The 23,368-nt window shown below is 38.9% G+C and overlaps 1 protein-coding gene across 2 annotated transcripts in view; it reads left to right on the top strand.

Annotated features, from left to right (window-relative positions):
- UBXN6 (UBX domain protein 6) overlaps nt 1–23,368 on the top strand; it is a 277,263-nt gene that overhangs the window by 39,026 nt on the left and 214,869 nt on the right. For both annotated transcript variants that reach the window (XM_029614529.1, XM_029614528.1), the window contains exon 2: nt 22,149–22,309. In XM_029614529.1, coding sequence (XP_029470389.1) covers nt 22,149–22,309 — 161 coding nt within the window. The remainder of the gene's footprint in view (nt 1–22,148; nt 22,310–23,368) is intronic.

The raw sequence follows: 23,368 nt of genomic DNA, 5'->3' as shown, positions 1-23,368 counted from the left end.
GGCTCTCAGGAGCTCCGTTTCAGGCTGCCATCTCCGTCGGTGATGTCACCGCCCCTCTCAGCTGGATTCTGTTTTGTAGGGAAGAACGTCCTTGCATCTCTGAGCTCTTTGACCGTCTTCGGGGCGCGCAAGTATTTATGAAGTTGGATCTCTGAGGAGCATATAATTTTGAACCGAATCAGTGAAGGTGATGAGTGGAAGACTGCTTTTAACACCCGCAATGTACATTGAGTATCTAGTAATATCCTTTTAGGTAATGCAAAGCTCCCGCAGTCTTCCAATTTATGGTGAATGAAATATTTCGGGTCCTCCTCTACTCCCAAGTGGTGGTCTGCCTAGATGACATCCTGATCTTTTCAAAATAGTTGTCTGAGCCCAGATACTATGTGAAACAGTTCCACAAAGGCTAAGTGAGTATCATCTCTGCTAAGTTGGAGAAGTGTATCTTTGAGTAAGAACTACTCCCCTTCGGATGGAGCCTGAGAAATGAAAAGCCATCTGAGAATGGCCTAGGCTGGTAGGCCTCAAGGTGATGCAATGCTTTCTGGTTTCGCAAACAATTTATATCTGGGTATTCTATAATGGCATAATGGGTGCAGACACCAGGAATGTATTTTTATTTAGATTTTTATATTCTGCTTTTTGCACTTTTTTGGCACTTCAAAGTGGATTCAGGTACTATAGGTTTTCCCTATCCCCAGAGGGCTCACAATCTAAGTTTGTACTTGAGGCAATGAAGGGTAAAGTGACTTACCCAAGGTGGTGACAGTGGGGACTTGAACCCTGGTCTCCCTGGTTTGTAGTCCGCTGCTGTAACCACTAGGCTGCTACTCCACTCCATTGGACCTCAGATGCTATTTAGGCCTTTGAATAGCTAAAGGAGTTCTCCTTTTGAAACCTGCTTACATCATCCACATCCATCTCAACCCTTCATTCTAGAGGTAAATGCTTCTACTCTCAGGGTAGGCGCTGTCTTCCTAAAACACTAAAGATACTCTTGTGACTTGCTGCTATTTTTCTAAGAAATTCTCTCCAGCAGAGAAGAATTATACTATAGGTGATCGTGTACACCTAGTAGTCAAACTAACCTTGGAAGATTGGCACCATCTGTTGGAGGGGGCCAAGCACCAAATAATTATTTATATGGATCTTAAGAACCTTGAGCATTTGGCACAAGCTCAAAGACACAAACCCAGGCGAACCTGGTTGTCGTTATTCTTCAATCGATTTGATTTTAAGTTGCAGTACCGACCAGCTGACTAGAACTGGTAAGCGGATGAACGCTCCCAGTCATTCGATAAAGAGGGGATCCTGTAACCTGTAACCCTCTGCCAGCTTCTAACAGACCTTAACCTAATACATTACCTTTATGCAGATGACATGCAGATTCTGATTCCCATAACAGAATCCATCACAAAATCACTCACGCACTGGAACAACTGCTTAAAATCAATCACCAGCCTTCTCAATAGCCTTAACTTGGTTCTCAACGCATCCAAGACCGAACTCCTCATCTCCTCCAACCAAGACAACCCACTCTCACAGACCAACCTAAACTCCCAGCTCACGCATACACACGTAAGAGATCTCGGAGTTCTACTCAACAACCGCTTAAACCTAAAGAAAACGATCAACACCACAACCAAAGATTGCTTCTACAGACTTCAGGTTCTAAAAAGACTCAAGCCTCTACTCTTCTTCCACGACTTCAGAACAGTTCTTCAAGCCCTGATATTCTCTAAAATAGACTACTGCAGCGCTCTCCTCCTGGGTCTCCCCAGCTCTACCACCAAACCGCTACAGTTGATACAGAACGCTGCGGCAAGAATCCTGACCAACACCAACCGCGGAGAACACATATCTCCCACCCTCCGTTACTTACACTGGCTCCCAGTGAAATATAGAATCCTCCACAAATCACTCACTCTGATCCACAAATCCATCGACAATCACCTGCATCTGGACCTTGAATTCCCTCTTAATCTCCATTTCTCAAACAGACCGACCAGAGAAGTATATAAAGGAACCCTACAGGCCCCACCTACAAAAGCCACACGCCTTACCTCGACCAAAGATCGATCCTTTTCGACAGCAGGCCCAACTATCTGGAACAACATCCCACCCGACCTTAGAATGGAACCATGCCTCTTTACATTTAAGAAAAAACTTAAGACCTGGCTTTTCCGCCAAGCCTTCTCAGATCCCCCTCGACTCACACTAGACGACAGAACATCCGTTCATGAACAATAGATCCGCTCATGAACAATAGATCTCCACACCCCCTTAAAACTCGGAATAAGAACTCAGCAATTGTCTATATTAATTAATTTCTAATTTCTTAGCCTTTCATTCCAGCAGTCTTTGCCTCCAAGTTTATTTTCCTTGTTAAATGTAACTTTGTTCTTCCTGTACAAACTATGGTTTTTGTTCCAATTCCCCAGTTCGATGTAAACCGATCTGATATGGTCCCTCAACCATGAAGGTCGGTATAGAAAAAGTTTTAAATAAATAAATAAACATCCACAACATACGTTGACCGAGCCAAAATTGTGGTTCCTCCCGGCAAGACTGTGATACCAGGCGCCTATATCAGAATGTTCTTGAGTGGGCATATGACTCCCGGCTATCGGGTCATCCTGACATTACCTGGACATTGGAACTAATTGTGTGAAACTATTAGTGGCCACATATGAAGGCCGTGAGGAAAAAAAGAAGGAGGAGACCGGAGGTCCTTCAAAGGTGCTTTATTAGTTGCCCGACTCTAGGCCTGAGTTTCGCCTGTGAAGGCTGCTTCAGGGGCTACAGTAATAAATAACAATAAATATTATTCGAACGATCTAATAAAATACATAAATATTCAATTAGATTTATTAAAATAATTAAAACCATGGATAGAATAAACACAAAAAAATATACTAAACATACAATCATGATTAATCTATCTAAAAATAATCTATCTGAAAATAAAGGAAAACAGAGGAGGGACCTAGAGCAAAAGAAACATACAATCATGATTAATCTATCTAAAAATAATCTATCTGAAAATAAAGGAAAACAGAGGAGGGACCTAGAACAAAAGAAACAGATTCAATTAATCATATAACAGATGTTATAAATTTGTCAATCATAACTGAACAAATCTGAGATAAATTAATCAATCATATCTAAACGTACTTAAAATATATTGATAGGCATAATCAATTGGGTAATAGCACAGGCAGAGTGTGAAAGGCAATCAATGTAAAATAAATATAATTAATTACCTTTTGTAGATGTCTCTAACGAATTTTAGAGATATATTCTCCAATAAAAACAGATGTATAATCATCCATTAATCAGGAATTCCTCAATTGTGATCAAAAGCAGTTTAAATTCAACTAGAAAAGGTTTGTGAAAAATAAGCCTCTTTAATACAAAAGTCCTTTCATTAAAACTTAAATTATAATATGTATTTTAGATCATAGAATTGTGTGAAATATAAAACTATATATAGAGTGATAAAAGTGCTACTAAAGTGTATAAATGAATCAAGGGAACCATAAAATAGTTATATGAGTGTAATTGATAATTAATTGAAATTGCTGAACGCATCAGTTATGTGCATAAAAGTTCAATGTCTCAATTCTATTATGACGAACCACAAGAAAGGATGTTGCAAAAATCAATCCAATTTGGTAAATAATAATCAATTAGTATATTATAACAATGAACGGGAAAAAAAACGCCAATTGATACTCATAATAATGTTATATGGCCGCTATGAATAATAGTAATCAAATGAAGTGCTATCTTTTGAAAAAATAATCTTTTAAAAAAATATATATAATGAATCCATTACTGAGCCACCATGGTTGTAAATATAGACACACAATAGTTAATATATCAAAAAGTATTTTAAAATCTAATAGTTGTACCAAAGAACAGGGACAATTAAAATCAAATGTTAATAAAATAATGATAAGGATTGAAAAAATGAATGAATATGACACAGTGCACAAAATAAATGCCAAAGCATTTTTGAATTCATATCGGCGTATTTAAATTAAGATGAAGTAAAATAAAATTAACTTGTCTAGCCAAAGTTTAAAAATTGCTTGCATATTCGAATTTATTTTGTGCTCATAAAATATCTTAATAAGTATAAATTGCTTGAGTTTGTATTCTCACTCCTTATTACTATGCGGTCGCCGGGACTCATGGAAATGCAAGTCATGTAATGCTTAAGTAAATCTATCGAGACTGCTGCGGCAACATAAACAAAACAGTCATAAAGAAAGATGAATGATTGCATACTTAAATGTATTATAAACATCACTCCTTTAGAGAAACACAAGGACTTACATAGCGTTTGCTGCGCGTCTAGGATCGAATTGAATCGAAACAAACGTCGGAGGAACTCAAACCGGAAGTTTATATGTTCGTATTTGGCGCCAAAACTGCTGTCAATCAATTAGAAGGGGAATGGACAGAAAAACGTCCAAAAAATGTAATACAATTAAAAATAAGCTAAGTGAAAATGTCAAGTGTGTGTCAAAAAAATATATAAAAGGATAAATAAATAAATGGAATGTTAATAATAAAGTTGAATAAAACATAAGTGAAATTGTGTGAGTGTGGTTATCTGCAACTGTCAACACAACTATGGGCGTGATTCACAATCTACGTCATGCTTATAATCAACTCACTACATAATCGTCTTATTGCCTCAAAGCGCATAGTGTCTAACTAAGCACTGTGTGTGTAAACGATTAGGTTTAATTGTAAAGGTTTGTGAAAAATAAACCTCTTTAATACAAAAATCCTTTCATTTAAAAACTTAAATTATAATATGTATTTTAGATCATAGAATTGTGTGAAATATAAAACTATGTATAGAGTGATAAAAGTGCTACTAAAGTGTATAAATGAATCAAGTGAACCATAAAATAGTTATATAAGTGTAATTGATAATTAATTGAAATTGCTGAACGCATCAGTAATGTGCATAAAAGTTCAATGTCTCAATTCTATTATGACGAAACACAAGAAAGGATGTTGCAAAAATCAATCCAATTTGGTAAATAATAATCAATTAGTATATTATAACAATGAACGGGGAAAAAAACGCCAATTGATACTCACAATAATGTTATATGGCCGCTATGAATAATAGTAATCAATTGAAGTGCTATCTTTTGAAAAAATAATCTTTTAAAAAAAATTTATATAATGAATCCATTACTGAGCCACTATGGTTGTAAATATAGACACACAATAGTTAATATATCAAAAAGTATTTTAAAATCTAATAGTTGTACCATATTAAATGTACCAAAGAACAGGGACAATTAAAATCAAATGTTAATAAAATTAATGATAAGGATTGAAAAAATGAGTGAATATAACGCAGTGCACAAAATAAATGCCAAAGCATTTTTGAATTCATATCGGCGTATTTAAATTAAAATGAAGTAAAATAAAATTAACTTGTCTAGCCAAAGTTTAAAAATTGCAATTTATTTTGTGCTCATAAAATATCTTAATAAGTATAAATTGCTTGAGTTTGTATTCTCACTCCTTATTACTATGCGGTCGTCGGGACTCATGGAAATGCAAGTCATGTAATGCTTAAGTAAATCTATCGAGACTGCTGCGGCAACATAAACAAAAAAGTCATAAAGAAAGATGAATGATTGCATACTTAAATGTATTATAAACATCACTCCTTTAAAGAAACACAAGAACTTACATAGCGTTTGCTGCGCGTCTAGGATCGAATTGAATCGAAACAAACGTCAGAGGAACTCAACCCGGAAGTTTATATGTTCGTATTTGGCGCCAAAACTGCTGTCAATCAATTAGAAGAGGAATGGACAGAAAACGTCCAAAAAATGTAATACAATTAAAATAAGCTAAGTGAAAATGTCAAGTGTGTGTCAAAAAACTATGTAAAAGGATAAATAAATAAATGGAATGTTAATGATAAAGTTGAATAAAATATAAGTAAAATTGTGTGAGTGTGGTTATCTACAACTGTCAATCACAACTATGGGCGTGATTCACAATCTACGTCATGCTCATAATCAACTCACTACATAATCGTCTTATTGCCTCAAAGCGCATAGTGTATAACTAAGCACTGTGTGTGTAAACGATTAGGTTTAATTGTAGATGGTGAACTACAAAAAAATTGCACAAAAAAAATGATAAAAATCATTGAATTGGTGTGAAAAAATAAGGTGAAAAGAAAAACATAAATATAAATTACATAAAAACAATGAAAGCACTATGGTAAGGAATCATGTCCTAAAAAATATTATAATTTATAAACAAACCTTTAAAATAGTAGAAAATAGTAACTACTTATTTAAAAGTAAGGAAAAAAATTTTTTTTAAGCCTGTGATATACACCCAAAGATACGCAAAAAAAGAATTAATGTCAAAATATAATAATTAAACACACTGTTTCAGTAAAATATATAAAAAATATAAAAATTGTCATCCTATTAAGACCATGCATAATTATAGAAAAACAGAATAATCAATGTCTAAGTTTAGACCATGTGGGGACATTGTATTAAAATCATAAATCAATTTTTGTTCTTGCTGCAAAAGTATTTTGTCTAGGTCTCCTCCTCTCCAATGTATTAGGGGTTGTAACAGGACACAAAATTTGTAATCATTGAAAGTATGTTGTGCTTCTAAAGAGTGATCAACTAATGGTTTGGATGCAATTTTTCTATTGATGTTACTTTTATGCTCTATAATTCTTTTCCTAAATTCTCGCACTGTTTTTCCAATATACATTTTGTTGCATGGGCAAGTGGCTGCATAAATAACACCTTTACTCCTACAGTTAGTAAAACGTTTCAATAAAAATTTTTTGCCAGTACCAGGGATGATGACATAGTTAGTCTTGATGTTAACATTACATACAGAACATGCGTTACATGGTCTGTGTCCGGCTGGTCTGATGTCTATAGGCTGTTTTTGTGGAAGAGCTGACGGAGAGATGTGGTCTTTAATATTTTTGGATCTTTTATTTGATATTAATATCTCTTTGTTCTCAAAACCCTCTATCAATTGAATCATGGGCCAATGTCGTTTCAAAATTTTGATAATGTTATGTGACAGATGGGTATATGTCAGCGGACAAGTGATCTTAGTATTTTCACTCTTGATTTTTGGCTGAAAAAGATCAGACCTTTTTTGTTTAAAAGCTCTATTGAGACCACTTGCTATATACTTCTCAGGATATTCTCTATCAAGGAATCTTTGCTTCATTTCGCCAGCTCTAAGCTTAAATGTTACGTCGTCATCACAAAGTCTTCTAAGTCTTAAAAACTGAGAATACGGTAAATTGTTCATTAGAGACCTGTTATGGCAACTGTGAAAATGTAAAAGTTTATTAGAATCTGTAGGTTTCCTGTAAATGTCAGTATGGAATTTACATTCTTTTATAGTTATTTGAATATCTAGGAAAGAAATCAATTTTGTATCAAATTGCATTGTGAACTTCAAATTAAGATCTAATGTATTAAGCCATTCGTGAAACTCTTTCAACTCTGCCTGATTCCCATTCCATAGCAAAAATATATCGTCTATATATCTTTTTGTGCACTGCGTTATATTCACTCATTTTTTCAATCCTTATCATTAATTTTATTAACATTTGATTTTAATTGTCCCTGTTCTTTGGTACATTTAATATGGTACAACTATTAGATTTTAAAATACTTTTTGATATATTAACTATTGTGTGTCTATATTTACAACCATAGTGGCTCAGTAATGGATTCATTATATAAATTTTTTTTAAAAGATTATTTTTTCAAAAGATAGCACTTCAATTGATTACTATTATTCATAGCGGCCATATAACATTATTGTGAGTATCAATTGGCGTTTTTTCCCCGTTCATTGTTATAATATACTAATTGATTATTATTTACCAAATTGGATTGATTTTTGCAACATCCTTTCTTGTGTTTCGTCATAATAGAATTGAGACATTGAACTTTTATGCACATTACTGATGCGTTCAGCAATTTCAATTAATTATCAATTACACTTATATAACTATTTTATGGTTCACTTGATTCATTTATACACTTTAGTAGCACTTTTATCACTCTATACATAGTTTTATATTTCACACAATTCTATGATCTAAAATACATATTATAATTTAAGTTTTTAAATGAAAGGATTTTTGTATTAAAGAGGTTTATTTTTCACAAACCTTTACAATTAAACCTAATCGTTTACACACACAGTGCTTAGTTAGACACTATGCGCTTTGAGGCAATAAGACGATTATGTAGTGAGTTGATTATAAGCATGACGTAGATTGTGAATCACGCCCATAGTTGTGTTGACAGTTGCAGATAACCACACTCACACAATTTCACTTATGTTTTATTCAACTTTATTATTAACATTCCATTTATTTATTTATCCTTTTATATATTTTTTTGACACACACTTGACATTTTCACTTAGCTTATTTTTAATTGTATTACATTTTTTGGACGTTTTCTGTCCATTCCCCTTCTAATTGATTGACAGCAGTTTTGGCGCCAAATACGAACATATAAACTTCCGGTTTGAGTTCCTCCGACGTTTGTTTCGATTCAATTCGATCCTAGACGCGCAGCAAACGCTATGTAAGTCCTTGTGTTTCTCTAAAGGAGTGATGTTTATAATACATTTAAGTATGCAATCATTCATCTTTCTTTATGACTGTTTTGTTTATGTTGCCGCAGCAGTCTCGATAGATTTACTTAAGCATTACATGACTTGCATTTCCATGAGTCCCGGCGACCGCATAGTAATAAGGAGTGAGAATACAAACTCAAGCAATTTATACTTATTAAGATATTTTATGAGCACAAAATAAATTCGAATATGCAAGCAATTTTTAAACTTTGGCTAGACAAGTTAATTTTATTTTACTTCATCTTAATTTAAATACGCCGATATGAATTCAAAAATGCTTTGGCATTTATTTTGTGCACTGTGTCATATTCATTCATTTTTTCAATCCTTATCATTATTTTATTAACATTTGATTTTAATTGTCCCTGTTCTTTGGTACAACTATTAGATTTTAAAATACTTTTTGATATATTAACTATTGTGTGTCTATATTTACAACCATGGTGGCTCAGTAATGGATTCATTATATATATTTTTTTAAAAGATTATTTTTTCAAAAGATAGCACTTCATTTGATTACTATTATTCATAGCGGCCATATAACATTATTATGAGTATCAATTGGCGTTTTTTTCCCGTTCATTGTTATAATATACTAATTGATTATTATTTACCAAATTGGATTGATTTTTGCAACATCCTTTCTTGTGGTTCGTCATAATAGAATTGAGACATTGAACTTTTATGCACATAACTGATGCGTTCAGCAATTTCAATTAATTATCAATTACACTCATATAACTATTTTATGGTTCCCTTGATTCATTTATACACTTTAGTAGCACTTTTATCACTCTATATATAGTTTTATATTTCACACAATTCTATGATCTAAAATACATATTATAATTTAAGTTTTTAATGAAAGGACTTTTGTATTAAAGAGGCTTATTTTTCACAAACCTTTTCTAGTTGAATTTAAACTGCTTTTGATCACAATTGAGGAATTCCTGATTAATGGATGATTATACATCTGTTTTTATTGGAGAATATATCTCTAAAATTCGTTAGAGACATCTACAAAAGGTAATTAATTATATTTATTTTACATTGATTGCCTTTCACACTCTGCCTGTGCTATTACCCAATTGATTATGCCTATCAATATATTTTAAGTACGTTTAGATATGATTGATTAATTTATCTCAGATTTGTTCAGTTATGATTGACAAATTTATAACATCTGTTATATGATTAATTGAATCTGTTTCTTTTGTTCTAGGTCCCTCCTCTGTTTTCCTTTATTTTCAGATAGATTATTTTTAGATAGATTAATCATGATTGTATGTTTCTTTTGCTCTAGGTCCCTCCTCTGTTTTCCTTTATTTTCAGATAGATTATTTTTAGATAGATTAATCATGATTGTATGTTTAGTATATTTTTTTGTGTTTATTCTATCCATGGTTTTAATTATTTTAATAAATCTAATTGAATATTTATGTATTTTATTAGATCGTTCGAATAATATTTATTGTTATTTATTACTGTAGCCCCTGAAGCAGCCTTCACAGGCGAAACTCAGGCCTAGAGTCGGGCAACTAATAAAGCACCTTTGAAGGACCTCCGGTCTCCTCCTTCTTTTTTTCCTCACGGCTTTTCTTGACCGCCTTCCTCTTTGTTTTTTGGGCCCACATATGAAGGCCGACATTCAGCTTTACATAAGAACCTCCCCCTACATATGCCATGCATAAAAATGTCTGAGCATGATCATGGGGGTTGTTATGGCCTCATACCTTCTTTATGATCTACCCCTCTCTATTGGAAATACTATTTATTTATTTATTTATTTTATATACCGACATTCGATCGAGATATCACATCGGTTTACAGGTAACTGAGAGAATAGGGCAAGGTCCGCCCTATTTTACATTGTAACATGGTAACTAGACATAGTGATAATGAGAAGAGTAACTATATTAACAAAGTGTAACTATATTAACAAACTATAATAACAAAGTGATAATGAGAAGAGTAACTATATTAACATTAATAGTATTTACAACATTTGTAAGATAGGGGGGGATGGTAATTAATATAACATGAAGAATATATGAATATAAACACAGTATTGTTATGCAGTTAGGCATTAAGTAACATTAGGGTTTAAACATTTGTAAGGAAGGAGGCGATAGTAATAACATAAATAGTATATAAATATAAGTTTCAGAATTGCTATGAAGTTAGGCATTAGGAGATGGGTGGGTGGTGGAACATAAGAACATAACAAAATGCCATACTGGGTCAGACCAAGGGTCCATCAAGCCCAGCATCCTGTTTCCAACAGTGGCCAATCCAGGCCATAAGAACCTGGCAAGTACCCAAAAAGTAAGTCTATTCCATGTAACCATTGCTAATAGCAGTGGCTATTCTCTAAGTGAACTTAATAGCAGGTAATGGACTTCTCCTCCAAGAACTTATCCAATCCTTTTTTAAACACAGCTATACTAACTGCACGAACCACATTCTCTGGCAACAAATTCCAGAGTTTAATTGTGCGTTGAGTAAAAAAGAACTTTCTCCGATTAGTTTTAAATGTGCCCCATGCTAACCTCATGGAGTGCCCCCTAGTCTTTCTACTATCCGAAAGAGTAAATAACCGATTCACATCTACCCGTTCTAGACCTCTCATGATTTTAAACACCTCTATCATATCCCCCCTCAGTCGTCTCTTCTCCAAGCTGAAAAGTCCTAACCTCTTTAGTCTTTCCTCATAGGGGAGTTGTTCCATTCCCCTTATCATTTTGGTAGCCCTTCTCTGTACCTTCTCCATCGCAATTATATCTTTTTTGAGATGCGGCGACCAGAATTGTACACAGTATTCAAGGTGCGGTCTCACCATGGAGCGATACAGAGGCATTATGACATTTTCCGTTTTATTCATCATTCCTTTTCTAATAATTCCCAACATTCTGTTTGCTTTTTTGACTGCCGCAGCACACTGCACCGATGATTTCAATGTGTTATCCACTATGACACCTAGATCTCTTTCTTGGGTTGTAGCACCTAATATGGAACCCAACATTGTGTAATTATAGTATGGGTTATTTTTCCCTATATGCATCACCTTGCACTTATCCACATTAAATTTCATCTGCCATTTGGATGCCCAATTTTCCAGCCTCACAAGGTCTTCCTGCAATTTATCACAATCTGCTTGTGATTTAACTACTCTGAACAATTTTGTGTCATCTGCAAATTTGATTATCTCACTCGTCGTATTTCTTTCCAGATCATTTATAAATATATTGAACAGTAAGGGTCCCAATACAGATCCCTGAGGCACTCCACTGTCCACTCCCTTCCACTGAGAAAAGTGCCCATTCAATCCTACTCTCTGTTTCCTGTCTTTTAGCCAGTTTGCAGTCCACGAAAGGACATCGCCACCTATCCCATGACTTTTCACTTTTCCTAGAAGCCTCTCATGAGGAACTTTGTCAAACGCCTTCTGAAAATCCAAGTATACTATATCTACCGGTTCACCTTTATCCATATGTTTATTAACTCCTTCAAAAAAGTGAAGCAGATTTGTGAGGCAAGACTTGCCCTGGGTAAAGCCATGCTGACTTTGTTCCATTAAACCATGTCTTTCTATATGTTCTGTGATTTTGATGTTTAGAATACTTTCCACTATTTTTCCTGGCACTGAAGTCAGGCTAACCGGTCTGTAGTTTCCCGGATCACCCCTGGAGCCCTTTTTAAATATTGGGGTTACATTTGCTATCCTCCAGTCTTCAGGTACAATGGATGATTTTAATGATAAGTTACACATTTTTACTAATAGGTCTGAAATTTCATTTTTTAGTTCCATCAGAACTAAAAAATGAAGGAAAAAGGAAGAGGGGCAGGAGGAGGGTACGGGGGGGTGTGCGGGAGGCCAGGGGAGGGGGAGATGTATCTGGCAGGTGGGGTTTCGCATGGGGGGTGTGGTGCATTCGGGAGGGGGGTTAAGGGTCTGGTGGGAAGGCTTTTCTAAATAACCATGTTTTGAGTTGCTTTTTGAACACTTGTGTGGAGGGTTCATTTCTGAGCTGGGGAGGGAGGGAGTTCCACAGAGTTGGGCCCGCTATTGATATGGCTCGTTTGTGGGTGGCATTGAGGTGTATAGTTTTGGAGTTGGGGACGGAGAGAAGGCCAGTGTTGGAGGACCTGAGATTTCTTTGTATGGAGTATGGGCGTATCGCGGTGGCGTTGTCAGACATCACCCTGACTGCTCTGTTTCGAAGTCTGTGGGCAAATCGCAGGCAGGCTAACCTGACTGCCCGTGCCTCTAGTCGGTTGATGTTCCACCCCGACTCTTCTGTGTTCCACCGCCCTTGGGCGGTTAGTTCTTCGCAGTGTGCTCCCCAGCCGCTCAGGCTGGCATCTGTGGTGAGCAGGGTCCAGGTTGGGGAGGACATTTTTGACCCCCGGCTTGTATGGCCGGGCTGCAACCACCACCGTAGCTGATTCCGCACTGTGGCCGGTATAGGTAGATGCACGGTGTAGTTCTGTAACCGTGGGCTCCACCGAGATAGGGCGCGTTGTAACGGCCTCATATGAGCCCGTGCCCATGGTACCACTTCCAGAGTGGGTGCCATTTAGTCGTTAGAATTTGGAAAAACGCTCAGCAAGCGTAAGGTAGCTCCAAACTGCTTTGGAGACAGAAATGACTGAGCTTCTGCACTTCCTGCAGGGGTATATGTACTACGTGCTGACGTCAGATCCGTCTCCAACTGCTAGCACGAGCACACTATATACCCATTTGTTCTGAGTCCATCTGCCTACACTAAGGAAAACGAGATTATCAGGTAAGTAATCTCTCCATTAATGCTAACCTTTCTGTTAGTTAATGCACAATCCATCACAAAAAAATTCCCAATTATTACAGATCTACTCTGACACAAAACCAAGCTTTATTGCAGTCACTGAATCTTGGTTAAAGCAGACTGACACAATCCTAAAGAATCAAATAGCACACAAAAACTATGTCTTTTCAATACCCAGAATAAATAAGAGGGGGGGGGGGGGACTAATGCTAATAATTGAAAAAAAATTAAAATGTAAACGAATACCCACAACACCGCCAAGAAACCATGAAATTGCCCTCTTTGAAATGATGAACTTACAAATTTGCCTAATGCCTAATATTTCCCCACTAATTGAGTTCTTAACACATTTAAATACTGAAAAACCCACCATCATACTAGGAGACTTTAACCTTCACATAGACACACAGCCCCTATCCAACACCTGCCAAACACTATTGGACATCATGACAGCACTAGGATTCACTCTAATTACTGATAAGCCCACACATAGAGCAGAACACTCTCTTGATATATCATTCATCAACCACAGCCACTTAGAACACATTAATACAGATTACACACCCATCCCATGGTCAGATGACTTCCTCATACAATCCTCGATTAAATACATCGAACCTCAAACACAAGAGAGAAAAAAAGAACCTATTAAATTTAAATACCGCCCACCATATGACTTAGAAACCCTGAAAGACAAGTTAGAAGTAAAACTAACAGAATTAGACTACACCAACTGCTGCTCCGCTACCACAGCATGGATGCAAACAACAAGACAGCTATCTGAGGAAATAAACCCAATCAAATGTATTAATATCAGGGATACCAAACAAACAAACCCATGGCATAATGAAAAAATAAAGGAAGTCAAGAGACATCTAAGGAAAAAAGAAAAAGAATGGAGAAAAAATAAAACTACCGAAAACCTAACAAAGTACAGAAAACACCTAGCTTACTACAAACAAGTAATTCTCAATGCAAAAAAGCAGTATTATAGCTCTAAAATAGAAAAATATGCAAACAACCCAAGAACTTTATTTACCATAATAAGAAATCTCACTAATGACAAATCTGAAGCTCCACAAAACCTTCCAGGAAATAGATGCAATGAAATTGCAATGTTTTTCAATGACAAAATTAAGAACCTAAAAACAAAAATCCCAAATATGAGACAAATTTAAAATGAAACAAAGAGATGTTAAACAATGGCAGACATTCAATGAGGTATCAGAACTGGAAATCGAAACTATACTAAAAAAACTAAATCATGCCCCACATGCATATGACACAATAACAACCGTAGGCATAAAAAAAAGTAGCCAACACTGTATCCCCGACACTGGCAAAGATCGTTAATCTATCCTTAGAGGAAGGATCCAAGCCAGACGCACTAAAAGGAGCAATCGTGAAACCGATTTTAAAGAAGAAAAGCAGCGACCCACTTAACCTGAGCAACTACAGACCAGTATCAAACCTACCCTCAATTGCTAAATTAATAGAAAAAACTATACAAAAGCAACTAGCCGAACATCTAGATAGCAATAACATCTTATATCCTTCACAAGATGGCTTTCGAAAACACTATAGCACAGAAACACTCCTGCTAGCGCTGACAGATAACATCATGAGGAGTTTCGATAATGGTAAACATTACATTCTAGTGATACTAGACCTGTCAGCGGCCTTTGACACTGTAAACCATGACATACTTTTAAATAGACTAGAAGAAATAGGATTAAACAACAAAACAATCAAATGGTTTAGATCATATCTAAGTAACAGATATTTTCAAGTACAAATCAAAGACACGATGTCTGAAAAAATAAACCTGCACACAGGAGTACCACAGGGATCCATACTATCTGCTACACTTTTCAACATATACCTGTTACCATTATGCCACCTGCTAGCTGGTCTAGGAATCGCACACTATATATATGCTGACGATATTCAATTAATATTACCCATTGACGACACAATTGAGAACATTAAACATAGCTAACGTATCTAGATATCTTCAAACAGCTACTAAACCAAATGGAGTTAGTAATTAATATAGAGAAGACAGAATTCCTACATCTAGAACGAAAAAAAAAATATGGAGATCACACTCAATAGCAACCAACAAATAATACCTGCATAGAAAGTACGGAATCTAGGAGTAATAATTGACACAGAACTATGCTTAAAATAACATATATCTCTAAAAGTAAAGGAAGGATACGCCAAACTCATGGTCCTCAGAAGACTTAAACCACTTCTAACAACCGCCAACTTTCGATCTGTACTACAAGTGTTGATATTTGCAAGCACTGATTATTGTAATGCCCTTCTACTAGGTCTTCCATACACCTCACTAAGACCCCTACAAATTTTGCAAAACACAGCAGCAAGAGTTTTAACGGGCAAAAGTAAAAGAGAACACATCACCGAAACACTGGCTGAGTTACACTGGCTTCCAATTGAACAAAGAATACAATACAAAACATATGCACTATACATAAATTAATACATAACGAAAACGCAGACTGGCTAAACACAGCCCTTCGCGTACACATCCCTAACAGAAACCTAAGGTCAGCCAACAAAGCACTCCTAACTATTCCATCAGTCAAAACAGCAAGACTAACAAAAGTAAGAGAGGGCATTATCCTTGGCAGGACCTATAATATGGAACTCCATGCCCTTGGAGTTAAGGTTACAAAGAGACAGCAAAACCTTTAGAAAAAGCTTAAAAAACCTGGTTCTTTAAACAAGCTTTTCAAAAAGAAAAGGGAGAATAGAAGCCAGGGAAGTGCAAGGTAAGAAAAAAGGTGCGGACATTTAAAACACCCACACATATGGCAGTAATCACTAAGTGTGTAGTTTTTAATAGCTCATCACTAAAGGATAAATTACAATTATAAAAAATAGTTTTGTACTCATCCCCCATCATCGAACTCGTCGCCAAACACCTTGATGCCGGAAAACCAGCCATCCTTATGGGAGACTTCAACCTTCACGTGGACATTCAACCTCACTCCACCAACTGTGAAACCCTACTCTTCTCACTCAGCCACATGGGTTTCGGACAAATTGTCAACGATCCCACCCACAAAGCAGGTCACACGTTAGACCTCATTTTCATAAATGAAGGAATATCGCCCCTACCAACCCAACATGTGTACCAGTCCCATGGACAGACCACCGAATCATCTCCACGGCGCTAGAGATCATGGAACCACCCTCCTCAAGCAACACTTGTAATCTCAGTTTCCGTCAGAAAACCTTGCACCGGCGAACTCCTCAGCTCGCATCTATCCAAAGAACTAGTTCACCTGGACCTCTCTGACGTCAACACTGCCACGACTTCGTGGATCAACATTACCAACAGGGTGGCAGATCAAGTGTGCCCCATGACCACGAAAACTCTCCACCCTCGAGCCAACGTCCGCTTTAGAAATAGAAAATATCCTCAAGAAGATGAAGCCTCCGTCCCACCCATTAGACCACATCCCATCCAATCTGCTGTTCTCCATTCCAAACATCATAGCCAAACCTATAGCAGACATCATAAACTGCTCACTGTCACAAGGCCAAGTCCCTGACCAATTCAAGCTTGCAATGCTCAAGCCTCTCCTCAAAAAACCTAACCTATCACCCACAGACCCAGCCAACTTCAGACCTATTGCTAACCTTCCAATGATCGCCAAAATCATGGAGAAGGTTGTAAACAGGCAACCCGAATTCTTAGAAGAAAAGGACATTCTCACCTCAAACCAATTCGGATTCCGTAAGTCATTGAACACCGAATCACTATTAGCCTCGCTCTCTGACACCATCCTCCTTAATCTGGAAAAAGGTCAACCTTTCCTTCTCGCGCTACTTGATCTCTCCTCAGCGTTTGACACTGTGAACCACTCGTGCCTCCTTCAGCGTCTAGCAGACATCGGCATCACAGGATCGGCGCTCAACTGGTTCAAATCTTTCCTTGAAAACAGGTACTACAAGGTTAAGATTAACAACAAAGAGTCACACCCTATCGGTTCTAAGCTGGGGGTACTCCAAGGATCATCCCTTTCACCTACATTATTCAATATTTATCTCCTTCCACTCTGCCATCTACTAACCAACCTCAAGCTAACACACTTCCTATATGCGGATGACATACAGATCCGCATCCCGATAGCTGAATCTCTCCACAAAACGTGGTCTTATTGGAACAGTTGCCTCACAGCAATCAACAACCTGCTCACCAGCCTCAACCTCGTTCTAAACACCAACAAAACCGAAATCCTCATAATAGCTCCAGACAACTGCACCCCACTCAACCCTCCAATTTCTTCCCAACTCTCCCTTACATCGATCGACCACACTCTGCAAGTAAACACCACCAAAGAATGCTTCTTCAAATTGCAAGTATTAAAAAAAATTAAAACCACTTCTACACTTCCGAGATTTCCGCCTGGTACTACAATCTATCATCCTCCCGAAACTGGATTATTGCAACTCACTCCTTCTGGGCCTGCCCGCTAGCACCATCAAACCACTTCAGATGGTCCAGAATGCGACGGCCAGAATCCTCACTAACACCAAAAAAAGGGAACACATTACCCCTATCCTCCAGAACCTTCACTGGCTGCCTATTAAATTCAGGATACACTTTAAAAGCCCTTATGATGATTCACAAGGCTCTACACAACATCTCCCCCCTCAACCTATCTTTTCAACTGCAGCAGCACATTGCTAAGAGACCGATCAGAAGTGCATACCAGAACATGCTTCACACCCAGCCAGCTAAACCCTCACTGAGGAAACGAGCTCTGTCCACTTTAGGTCCCTCTCTTTGGAACTCGCTCCCACCGGACCTCCGCCAAGAACCTTGCCTTTTGACATTCAAAAAGAAGCTAAAGACTTGGCTATTCACCCAAGCCTTCCCTGAGAGCTAAGACCTGATGAAGCGATAGACGGTATCTATCCCACTGTACATATGTTTTTGAGTTTGTACTTTGGTTGCAGTTAATCGTGTTTATGATTTGTCTCCCTGTAAGTTCTTTGTCAACCTGTTCCAATGTATTCCGCCCCTGAGGCGACTGTTCAGTTCCATGTAAACCGGTGCAATATGTATTGTATACAGGAACATCGGTATATAAAAATTAAAAATAAATAAATACATCATGTCCAGGTCTCATTATTTATCACATTTAACAATTAACATTGATTACAAACTATCAGGCCGATATAGTAAAGCGTGGCCGCGGTTACCCTGTTTCTAACCCGCTTTGTACCCACAATTTGACCGCGTAAGTCTAACCTGCGATTCACTATCCGTTTTTACCAATCCTTACTGCTTCCTGAAACCGCGTATCCCTTTCCGCCCCGGGCATGCATATGATATGTAAACGATCGGATTAGCTATTCCTTCCGATACAGTAACGTGCGGCCCGATTATCGCCTTTTTAACCTGCTGTTTTGCCGTGTCTTTAACCTGCTAATTTACCGTCTACTCTTACCCTGGCGTTAATGTGGTGAACTTAGCAGAGAGAGACGAAATTCAAAAATGAACAGTGTTAAAGCTCACTGCAAAGGAGAAATAATTACTAAAGTGGCAGCAATACTAAAGCTGAAATGATGCTATTAAGCTGTCAGCCAGGAACAAAAGAGAGAAAACGACTCGACATGTTATTAAAGCAAATAGTGAATAAATTGTAACAAACTTACTTCATGTGAATTTTCTTTTGAATGACAAACAGATACGTTGCCAGCAGAAACAAGAACTGCTCCGGAGCAGCCCCAGTCCTCTCTCCCCTCCTCCCAAGGCGTGCACCGCGGCTCCCCTGCCTCCCGGGGGCAGCTGGCGGTGAGAGTGGCTTCAGCAGCCCGGGGCGGATCGGGCACTCCCCATGCGAGGTGTGGCTTCCAGCAGCCCCCGCTGGCGAAGGTGCATGAGCACACGCCGTGACCTGAGCGCCCGGCTGGATGTCAGAGGTCATGGCGTGCGCTCATGCACGTACAGGCGGACGTTCATGCACCTTCGCCGGCGGGGGTTGCTGGAAGCCGCGCCTCGCATGGGGAGCGTCCGATCTGCCCTGGGCTGCTGAAGCCGCTCCCGCCGCCGGCGGCCCCCGGGAGGCAGGGGAGCCGTGGTGCGCGCCTCGGGAGGAGGGGACTGGGGCTGCTCCGGAGCTGTCAGCGCGCCTGCATGGGAGACCGGCACTCATGGACGCCCTTCTGCTGCTGGGGGCTTGCGTGGCCGTGGCCAGGGCAGGTGAGCAGGGGCTGGGGGAAAGTTTGCCCGTGAAATTTCGTCTCTTGCCTGTCTGAAGGAGGCGGAAAATCGGAGCTGCGTGCACAGGTGAACCATCCACTTCTTGGTACCTGTCATTTCAAATGTCATTTGAAATGACAGGTACCAGCGCAACCAGGATACTGTGTAGGCGCTGTATAGCGCTCTATACAGTAAAATGGATTGCGCTTCATGGACGCACTTTGGACGCGGCTTGTATTTGCATGTCATTTAAATACTGTATTGAGCGGTATGTGATCTAAACTGTGCTTGCGGCAAACGCGGGTGCGCCCAGCACTGCTGCACTCTTTCTTGCACGTCCTTACTGTATCGGCCTGTAAGTTACCGAACCTTATGGCACCTGTGTAAACTGTCAGTTTTTAGTATCTTTAGTTTTATGTGCCTTTATTGTAAACTGTTGTGATGGTACTCACCTTAATGACGGTATAGAAAAAGATTTAAATAAAATAAAAATAGATATAGGAATGATTTTGAGGTCATCTCTTGGTGAGTAGTTCTTAGAGAATCCACAGTTTAAAGTGCTGTAGTATACTGCATACAATACATTTCTCTGAAAAAATCTTTGTTTCTTAAGAGCATAAGCGCGATATCATCCAATCAATAGTAAAAGATGTTATTGATTGGACGATATCGCGCTTATGCTCTTAAGAAACTTAAAGATTTTTTCGGAGAAATTTGCCATTGTATGCAGTATTCACTTTTAAGAGCCCCTGATGCAGCTGTAAGGGCGAAACTCTGCCAGAGTCAGGCGGGTTCTGTTCTATTGAATAAATCTTCTTTCCAAGGCGTCTGTCTTTTTTTCTAAGAAACAAGCAGACAGGAAGCGCCGCTTGACCCCCTCAGTTGTACCCTGGAAGACCTAGTTTGGCTTAGTACCAGGAACTTGAGGCTCAAAATGCCCTCTGTGAAACTCCACGGCTCGTCGGACCTTTTCCTATTGACTGCCAGTTGGGCCCTGAAGCCTACAAACTCAGATTACTACCATTCTTAAAGGTCCATAATGTCTTCCATGTCTCTCTGCTGAAATCTGACGTTCTCTCCTGGCCGGGTAGACAGAACCTTCAGACCACTTAAATTGAGGCAGAGGAAGACACTTCATTTGAGGTCCAGAAATTTTACTCTAGAAGAGTTCATAACCAGTTGTAGTACCTTATTGCCTGGAAAAACTATGGCCCTGAAGAAAATTATTGGAAGCCAACCTACAAGCCCCCCAACTTGTGCCAGAATTCCACAGATGTTTTTCCAATAAACCCAAGCCCAGGAAGTTGGGGAGAGGTACTGTTATGTGTGCTGGCTTGCGGGACATCCCTGTGAGCTGGAACACTCGCCCCAAATACTACAATAGCCCTCCCTTGCGCGCTATGGACACGCCATCCTCGCACTGGCCCTGCTCTCCTTAGGCATGCATGTGCACTGGCCAGCCAATCAGACTTATAAGGGCCTGTGGCCTGAAACAGGCTGTGGTGCCCTTGGATAATTTAATAGGCTTCAGCCCTTGAAAGGGCCTTTTGGACATCCAGACCTCCTGCATTCCCTGCAGTGCGTGTTGCTAAAATTTCTATGCCTTATTTCTTCTTCCAGCCTTGCCTTGCCTCGTCATTCAGCCTGTCTACCTTGTTCCCATCCTCAGTGTGTCCTGTGTGTTTACGACTCCCTCAGCTTGCTGCTCCAGACCTTGCCTCTTGCCTGGACCTGACCATGTTTGCTTGCAGCGAGGACCCGGTCTCTAGCCTGGACCCAATTACTTTTGCTTGCTACCTGCTTCGACCGTGTCTTTCATCTGGCTTCCGTAAGCCTGCTGTCTACCTTGTCTCTGGTGTGTGTCTGGACTTCAGCCACTACTGCTGCGTTAGGGACCCACTGATGTCCTGCCGGTTGCCAGAATCCAATGGCCCAACCTGTGGAAGCGGTGGCTGGTAAAGGTGAAGCTCCAGATTGTCCTGCTACAGGGTGTGTTCACCAACTGCTGGCATTGGTCTTGGGGGCTCACCCTTGAGACTGCATCAAGGGCTCACAAACCTGTATCTGTTACCAGCAGTGGTGGGAGTCTCATGTTCCTTTCTGACATCACAAATTAGAATATTTCCAAACGGAAGAAGTTTCTTGTTATCTCTCAACCACTGGCACAGCAGGTTCCTGAACAGAATTAGCCTTCTAGGGAAATTATTTGCTGTCTTCTCATGGCTGCTTGTCAGGAGCCACCTTAAGCAACTGTAGCTTTCCAGAGGTTCCTCTAGACACCTAATGACTACCTATTTGCCTAGGAATCTGCTCTTGTTGGTCATATTTAATTCTCATTTTGCTCAACTGGTCTTCCTTTTTTCTTATGGTTTCTCACTGACATAAGTTTCATCTCTATACAGGAATACAGTCTCCAATGAGAAGCTTACCGAGACTCCAAAATCCCGCTCAACATCCACAGATGGAGCGCAGGTTGCAGCAGCTGCTGCAGCAATGGCCAGGATGGAGCAAAACCAAGCCAAGTCCAGATCCTTAACATCCCATGATATTATCAAAGCCCAAGGTAAGTATTTATTTGTTTATTTAGGCATTTTAAGAACATAAGAACATAAGAAATTGCCATGCTGGGTCAGACCAAGGGTCCATCAAGCCCAGCATCCTGTTTCCAACAGAGGCCAAACCAGGCCACAAGAACCTGGCAATTACCCAAACACTAAGAAGACCCCATGCTACTGATGCAGTTAATAGCAGGGGCTATTCCCTGAGTAAACTTTATTAATAGCCGTTAACGGACTTCTCCTCCAAGAACGGACTTCTCCTCCTCCAAGAACTTATCCAAACCTTTTTTGAACCCAGCTACACTAACTGCACTAACCACATCCTCTGGCAACAAATTCCAGAGCTTTATTTTGCGTTGAGTGAAAAAGAATTTTCTCCGATTAGTCTTAAATGTGTGTTACTTGCTAACTTCATGGAATGCCCCCTAGTCCTTCTATTATTCGAAAGTGTAAATAACCGAGTCACATCTACTCGTTCAAGACCTCTCATGATCTTAAAGACCTCTATCATATCCCTCCTCAGCCGTCTCTTCTCCAAGCTGAACAGCCCTAACCTCTTCAGCCTTTCCTCATAGGGGAGCTGTTCCATCCCCTTTACCATTTTGGTTGCCCTTCTCTGTACCTTCTCCATTGCAACTATATCTTTTTTGAGATGCGGCGACCAGAATTGTACACAGTATTCAAGGTGCGGTCTTGCCATGGAGCGATTTATAGAAGCATTATGACATTTTCCGTTTTTTATTAACCATTCCCTTCCTAATAATTCCTAACATTGTTTGCTTTTTTGACTGCTGCAGCACACAGAGCCGACTATTTTAAAGTATTATCCACTATGATGCCTAGATCTTTTTCCTGGGTGGTAGCTCCTAATATGGAACTTAACATCGTGTAACTACAGCAAGGGTTATTTTTCCCTATATGCAACACCTTGCACTTGTCCACATTAAATATCAGCTGCCATTTGGATGCCCAATCTTCCAGTCTTGCAACGTCCTCCTGTAATGTATCACAATCTGCTTGTGATTTAACTACTCTGAATAATTTTGTATCATCTGCAAATTTGA

The sequence above is a fragment of the Rhinatrema bivittatum genome, chromosome 8 (genome assembly GCF_901001135.1).
Source record: "Rhinatrema bivittatum chromosome 8, aRhiBiv1.1, whole genome shotgun sequence".
NCBI lineage: Eukaryota > Metazoa > Chordata > Amphibia > Gymnophiona > Rhinatrematidae > Rhinatrema > Rhinatrema bivittatum.
The sequence above is the reverse complement of the archived record's forward strand: the minus strand, read 5'-3'. Positions and strand labels throughout refer to the sequence as shown.